The sequence below is a fragment of the Centroberyx gerrardi genome, chromosome 13, assembly GCF_048128805.1.
Source record: "Centroberyx gerrardi isolate f3 chromosome 13, fCenGer3.hap1.cur.20231027, whole genome shotgun sequence".
In the NCBI taxonomy this organism is placed as follows: domain Eukaryota; kingdom Metazoa; phylum Chordata; class Actinopteri; order Beryciformes; family Berycidae; genus Centroberyx; species Centroberyx gerrardi.
Window position 1 is genome coordinate 31,569,102 of NC_136009.1, and position 7,500 is coordinate 31,576,601.

Sequence of the window (7,500 nt, forward strand, 5' to 3'; positions counted from 1 at the left end):
TCTCTTGATGGATGAAATCAGGCCTGTCCTTTAACTGTATAGCGCCGTTTGTCTAAATCTGGTTGATGGAATCATATGAATCAGCGACCCAGCTGTTTCAGTAGAACCAGACAGATGTTTCCAGCAGCCTGGGGGCTTTTATTTTGGGATTTACCCAAACCGGAAGTTTGTGAACTCTGAGTTTCCGTGCAGCTGGCAGCTAACCAGCTAGCAGCTAACCAGCTAGCAACTCTTTAACTCGTTAGAACAGCTCGCGCGCTGCACGCGGGGCAGCAGCGCGGATCGCTTCTGTCCAGCCGCTTCTTCTGATGTGCGCGTGTTCGCCAGATAACTGAGGAAGCTTCTGGAAGCCGCCGGTGGACAAACAGCCGCCATGGCTACGGAAGAGCTGTATGAGGTGATGCTAGCTAACATGCTAACGCTAGCCAACAGAGAATAGTTAGTTAACTTTACCAAACTGTGGTGCAGTGGAGGGAGCGGCTAGCTAGATAATTAGACTGGTTTGACTGGTCTAAGTTAGCTGGTGTCACTGGGAACAAGTCTTCAGTCAGAGTTTATCTGCTCACCTAGCCAGTGAACTAGCATGCTAAATTAGCAGCTAACTAGCCAGCTTAGCTAACTGCCAGACTGTCAGCTAGCTTAGTGTTAGCATAGCGATGAGAGACTGAAGGCTGCTGGATCATGAAATATCATCCAGTTTCTCATCCCGTGACGTCAGGCAGCTTTCTGTCTGTCTTCCTCTCCTCTGTATGAAAACTGATCCGAGCCTGCTAACCTGTCAGCTGACTGCTGCCTTGCTCATGGGCTGCTGTACATGTGGTGGAGCAGCACTGCAGACCTGTTACCATATTAAATTAGCAGCGTTTATTTAAGTGTCAACTTGGTTTGTCTGTTATTCCTGCAATCTACTGATGACATCATCAGTGTGAGTCTGTCCGCTGCGGGATGTCTGAACTGTCAGAGTGAAGACTTGCAGGTTCAAGTGTGTTTGAAGGCTCTGTCTAGTCCAGTTCAGACATTTAGCTGACTTTCATCCAGAGTGAGTTACAGTGAGTGCAACAGGAGAATCGTTTCATTTCCTGGATCTCCGGCATTCCCAGCAGATCCAGGATGTGACATCATGTTGACCGTGTTTCCCCCGCAGGTGGAGCGGATCGTGGACAAGAGGAAGAGCAAGAAGGGCCGGACGGAGTATCTGGTTCGGTGGCGAGGTTACGGAGCCGAGGGCGACACCTGGGAGCCGGAGAGCCATCTGTCCAGCTGTATGGTTTACATCCACGAGTTCAACAGGCAGAGAGACGGCACTTTACTGCGCTCTACCCGCAGCGCCCCGAACCCTAACCCCGCCCCTAACCCTAACCCCGCCCACAAGCCCCCCTCCAGGCCGCAGCCGGCCGCCGGAAGCCCCGGCAGCAGTTTAACCGGAGACTGTGGCGCGATGAAACCAGCCGTCAAACCGGACCGCGGCCCGGTCGACTCCCAGCAGCCGCCGTTCGGCCCCAGCGGCGCGGCGGTTTCCAACAGCGGTCTGATGGTGGCGTCTCTGGCCGGCGCGGCCCGGCGGAGCGTGGATCTGGCCAAAACCGGCATCAAAATCCTGGTTCCTAAAAGTCCGATGAACAGCCGCGTGGATTCGGAGGAGTCGCCCAGCGAAGCGGCCCACAGCCTGGAGCCCGGCGCCCAGGAGGCCCACCTGGTTCCTCCTGAGGTCGCGCTGCTGGAGAAACCCGCCAGCGTCCTGCTGGGGCCCGGGGAGGAGCGGGCCCGCATGGGGACCCGCCCCCGGACGCTTACCCAGAACCCCCTGCGGCCTCCACAGGTCCCCATCACGCCCGCTGCTATGCGCTCGCTCAACGGTACAGGTCGTTTTTTATTAAAACAACACATTGTGCCAGATCAGGTAGCACTAGTATCTGCAGCTGTGTGTGAGTGTGTGTGTGTGTGTGTGGAGGGGGAAGGGGGGGTGTACAGGTTAACTTCCTGTCTTCAGTCGTGTCTCAGCGCTGCTTCTGGCTTCTTCAGCTCATGACATCATCTCTTTATTTTAACATTTGTTAAAAATGGAAGTTTATTCCTATGTATTTAAATCGTTCTAAAACAGACCAGTCAGTGATTGGTCCAGAGGGAGACTGCATGTTTCCATGTGTTTGTCCCTGCTGCTCAGTATCTTCTTCCTGCTTCTTGTCTTTTCCCAGGTGGCTCGGCGCTGATGGAGGCCGTAGCTGCCAACGGGATGTCCGGCGCGCAGAGCGCCGTCGCATCAGCGGGGAAACGGCGTCTGGAGGAACGCTCCGCCTTCGATAAACGTTTACGATTCAGCGTCCGGCAGACGGAGAGCGCCTACCGCTACAGAGACATCGTGGTGAAGAAGCAGGACGGCTTCACCCACATCCTGCTGTCCACCAAGACCTCCGAGAACAACAGCCTGAACCCCGAGGTTAGGCCACGCCCCCAGAACACTGAGCCACACCCCCAAAACACCAGTTACACCTGGGTTGAACACTTGTAATAATAACTTTCACCAGTTGCTGGGTTTAATACTGTAATACCACTGTAGTACTGATGCAAGACTGTTACCATGGTTACACTGTAGTACTGATGCAGCACTGTTACCATGGTTACACTGTAGTACTGATGCAGCACTGTTACCATGGTTACACTGTAGTACTGATGCAGGACCATTACCATGGTTACACTGTAGTACCGATGCAGGACCGTTACCATGGTTACACTGTAGTACTGATGCAGCACTGTTACCATGGTTACACTGTAGTACCGATGCAGGACCGTTACCATGGTTACTCTGTAGTACTGATGCAGCACTGTTACCATGGTTACACTGTAGCACCAATGCAGGACCGTTACCATGGTTCCACTGTAAGCAGCCATCTCATCCCTCCTCCTCCTTGGCAGGTGATGAAGGAGATCCAGAGCGCCATGGCGACGGCAGCATCAGACGACAGTAAGCTGGTGCTGCTCAGCGCCGTCGGCAGCATCTTCTGCTCCGGCCTCGACTTCCTGTACTTCATCAGACGACTGACGGACGACAGGAAGAAGGAGAGCATCAAGATGGCCGAAACCATCAGGTACCGTCGGCTGATAAACACACTGTAGGATCAACTATACGCTCGACCGGCATCTAAGCCACGCCCCCTTCTGTTGGCCAATAAAATTGTCCTGAGGACAGACCCTGGGGAACCCCGCAGGTCATCTTTTCACAGGAGGACCTTGAGTCACCAGTGGCAACACTAAAGGTCCTGTCATGCCAGTAGGAGTAAAACCAATTAAAAGCAATACCAGAGATGCCAACCCAGTGTTTAATTTTTTGTTTTTGCAAATAATACAGAAAGAGTACAGTAACATACAAAACAAAACATCAGTACAGCGATACATCATTCCTTATATATGCATAAATACATATAGAGGGGGTACGACATATAACTAGAAAAACAGTTCCTAGAGAAACTGTGTGGGCTTGGTGTAAGCAGCTGGAATTATAAGAATACCTAAATTAGACAGGTCAGTGAGTTAGACAGGTTGTTAGACATGTCAGTCAGTTAGACAGGTGGTCAGTTAGACGGGTGATTAGTTAGACAGTTGACTAGTTAGACAGGTTAATCAGTTAGACAGCTGGTCAGTTAGACAAGTAGTTAGTTAAACAGGTGGTCAGTTATACAGGTAATTAGTTAGACAGCTGAATCAGTTAGGTGATGAGTTAGACAGGTAGTTAGTTAGACAACTCAGTCAGACAGGTGGTCAGTTAGACAGGTGATTTGGTAAACAGGTTGTTGCTAGGATGTAAAAGGTGGTTGTTGGGGTGTTTCAATGTGGTTGCTAGGGTGTTTCTAGGTGGTTTCTAAGGTGTTTCTAGGTGGTTACTAGGGTGTTTCTAGGCAGTTGCTAAGGTGTGCTAGGTGGTTGCTAGGCTGTTTTTAGGCAGTTGCTAAGGTGTGCTAGGTGGTTGCTAGGGTGTTTCTAAGTGGTTGCTAGGGTGTTTCTAGGTGGTTGCTAAGGTTTAGTAGGTGGTTGTTAGGGTGTTTCTAGGCGGTTGCTAAGGTGTGCTAGGTGGTTGCTAGGGTGTTTCTAAGTGGTTGCTAGGGTGTTTCTAGGTGGTTGCTAGGGTGTTTCTAGGTGGTTGCTAAGGTGTGCTAGGTGGTTGCTAGGGTGTTTCTAGGCGGTTACTAAGGTGTGCTAGGTGGTTAGAATAAAAAAAAAAAGTTAGACTAAGAACAACGTAACACTAAACAGACGGGACAGGAAGTAATCGACTGAGGCGGGACAGTGAACCTGTGTGACTTTGGATGAAACCCAGGCAGACTGTGGGCTCTATGAAGGACTTTATTCTGTATTAGTTGGGTCATTGAAAATATATTATTGCATTTACTTTGCCAATTGATTTCATGATGGGGGTTATTCATGTCTATGGACCATTTGTCAGATCTGTCTTCTGATGTTAGGAGTCTGTATATTTGAGCTAATAATTTTCGAGGTTTGAGGGATTGCAGCTTTAGATATGAGGGGGGGCTATGATTATTAAAATTTCTGATGTTAAGAAGAAGAAGTCTTTATGACTTCTTCTAACTGGATATACTGGAAATGGCAGTGGTCTGGTATACTATATTTTCTTTGGATGAGGTCGAAGGTCAAAGCAAGCCATCACTGAATAACTGTCCCAGGCTGGTGAACTCTCTCTGGTTCCATGTTGGAAAGTGAATGGGTTTGTTGTTCATTTGAAACATGGGAGTGTGCTGTAATGCAGTACGGGTGGAAGGTGAGGGCTGTGGTGGAGAATGTCATTTGACTTCCACCAAGCAGTTAGGGTGGTATCGATAGTAATATTGTTCTTGCAATCGCTATGGTTTTTTATTGATTTGTCTATGAATGGAAGATTTGTGACGCCCAGCTTTTGAACCAGGTTGTTTTCTGTCCAGCCAGGGTGGATTCGGGCTGCTTGTCCAGTGCCGGATGAACAGTAACTGATTTGAAAGGAAGTAGTAGAAGAAGTTAGGGGCTCCTCCTCCGAGTTGCTTCGGTGTTTGGAGAGTGGATTGTTTATTTCTGGGTTTTTGCTTTTTCCAGTAAAATTCTGTGACTGGGTGGGCTGACGGGGGTCATGCTAAACAAATAATTGATTTTCGGGGGATGTTCATTTTTACTGTAGATATTCGGCCAATCAGGGATAGGGGTAATTTGTTCCATCTTTCTAAATTGTCTTTTATTTCTTTTAACAAGTAGACATAGTTGAGTTTGAATAATTCGTTTAAATTTGATGAGATGTGGAGTCCAAGGTATTTAATGGATTTTGCTGTTCATTTGAAAGGGGAGTCCCGACCTCGGCATCCCAGTTGAGTTTGGTTATAGGCGGAATCTCAGATTTTGTCCAGTTGACGGAGTAGCCAGACACCCTGCTATAGTTACTGGTCAGATTATGGACTGATAGAAGAGAGGATGAGGAATTTGTGATGTATTATAGGATATCATCTGCATACAAACTGATTTTATGGTGATATGACTTTGATTGGATGCCTGTGATGTTGTCGCTTTGCCTAATGGAGGTAGCCAGTTCAATAAAAAGTGCAAACACTAGTGGGGATAATGGGCATCCTTGTTGAGTACCTCTTTGTAACTGGAATGGTTTTGATATATGACCATTGGTTATGAAAGATGCAGTCGGTGAGTTGTATAGTGTTTTTATCCAATTGATGAAATATGATCCGAATCCAAAGTGGTTGAGGGAGGTGAAGAGAAAGGACCAGCCTGCCCTGTCAAACGCCTTTTCAGCATCAAGGGATGCTGTAATGAAGGGTGGATGTTCTGAGGTGGTGTAGTTAAGTTAAATAATCTTCTTGTATTATCTGAGGAATGTCTGTACAGGGGGGGGGGGGGGGGGTAGTCAGCACACTACACTTATTTCTCTAAAATTAGTCCAATAACAAGAACGAAAACAATTGACACATTTCTGTGCTGAATGAATGAATATTCAACACACAGCATTATTAATCTATAAACCTAGTGCAATAAGGATAACTGTGGAGGCCCCCAGGGGTCACCTGGTACAAAAAAAAAATGATGTGGAAATCAGTGGGCACGGTTTTCTTACAATTTATTCCTAAAGCGTGCCCACGGATCAGTAAACCATGCACACAGATTTGTAAAATCTACATTGATAACATCAGAGGGACTTGTAGGCCTATAGACAGTGAGCCAGAGCCGTTACACACCGCTCGGCATACATACAGTGAGCTGTAATAACCATTAGGCACCTAGACCATGTGAACCATAACCATTGATTAATCACATCAGTAGGTCTAATTTATGATCCGATGTGTTTTGGTGACAATATGAAACCCATTTACTCCCTATAAATCATGCTAGTAGAAAAAGCATGTTAATTAAATTTGATATGCAACTCTGTGGGCCGCTGTGGTGTCCCTGTTCGATGCACGGAGCCGTGCGCGGTTTACCAATCGGTGCCCGTATGGATTTCCACATCTATTATTTTTTTCTCACCAGGTGACCCCTGGGAGCTCTGTAGAGAACAGCCAAAGCAAAGCCACGTGTTGATGCTGAATGACGATTGTAAATTGTGAAGACAGATCTCGTCCCGGTCTGTCCTTGCTGCCGGAGCGGAGCTGTCATGTCGCTCCGGTGTGCTCAGATCAGATATCGGAGCGCAGCACAGCGGCGTTGTGTCTGGATCCACCTCGTGTGGAAAGAGCACTTTCTTTCTGCTGGTTGAGCTCACAGTGCAGAACAAACACCCGCTTCCCTTCATTTGTCACCAAGAGTCAAACGGTTTCCCGTCTCCACCCGTTTATTCAATCCATGTTTCTTACTCCTCTCTCAGTGATGTGTTTCTTCACCAGCTTTCAGAAACTTCCTTTCCATATTTCAGCTGTGCTACACCACGGAATTGGTGCTACATGGTGATAGAAAGTAGCTCGCTGTTCATTGGATTAAAAAAAAAAGTTGTTTTTTTTTGTGGAAAATAGTTTATGAATCTAAAACGTCCATATGCCGGAGGTCTTGAAGCCCTGTGTGTATAAGTGATGAGATAACGGACTCTAGTCTAATTGATAAAGCTTTGCTTATCATTTTTATGTCTGTGTTAATTAATGATACGGGGCGATAGTTGGAGCATTGGGTATGGTCTTTGTTTGGTTTTGGAATAAGTGTGATATAGGCAGTGTTCGTGTGGTGGCACTTTGATAAATTTCAGATATTACTTTGAGAGAAGGGGCAGAAGTGTTTGTGTTGTTCTGCAGGGGATCCATCTGGTCAGATCTGTTGGGCATCTGGTGAAGTGCTGTGGGGATTCCTTCCAGGGAGAGCGGTTTGTCCAAGTGTTCTGTTGTTTTTGTTAGTTTTGGTAGGGAGACATTCCTCAGAAATGCTTCGGCGTCTTCTGCTGAGTTCTGATTTGGGGTTTAAAGATTTGAATAGACAGATCTGAAAGAAGAATTGATTATGGAGGGATTTTGAGTTAAACTGCCGGATGGG

At 47.3% G+C, this 7,500-nt stretch overlaps 1 protein-coding gene across 1 annotated transcript in view; it reads left to right on the top strand.

Moving 5' to 3' along the window:
* The first annotated feature begins 204 nt into the window (after positions 1 to 204).
* cdyl (chromodomain protein, Y-like) overlaps positions 205 to 7,500 on the top strand; it is a 14,719-nt gene continuing 7,423 nt past the window's right edge. The window contains exons 1-4 of the mRNA XM_071913204.2: positions 205 to 397; positions 1,145 to 1,856; positions 2,196 to 2,437; positions 2,914 to 3,086. Coding sequence (XP_071769305.2) covers positions 374 to 397; positions 1,145 to 1,856; positions 2,196 to 2,437; positions 2,914 to 3,086 — 1,151 coding nt within the window. The 5' untranslated portion in view covers positions 205 to 373. The remainder of the gene's footprint in view (positions 398 to 1,144; positions 1,857 to 2,195; positions 2,438 to 2,913; positions 3,087 to 7,500) is intronic.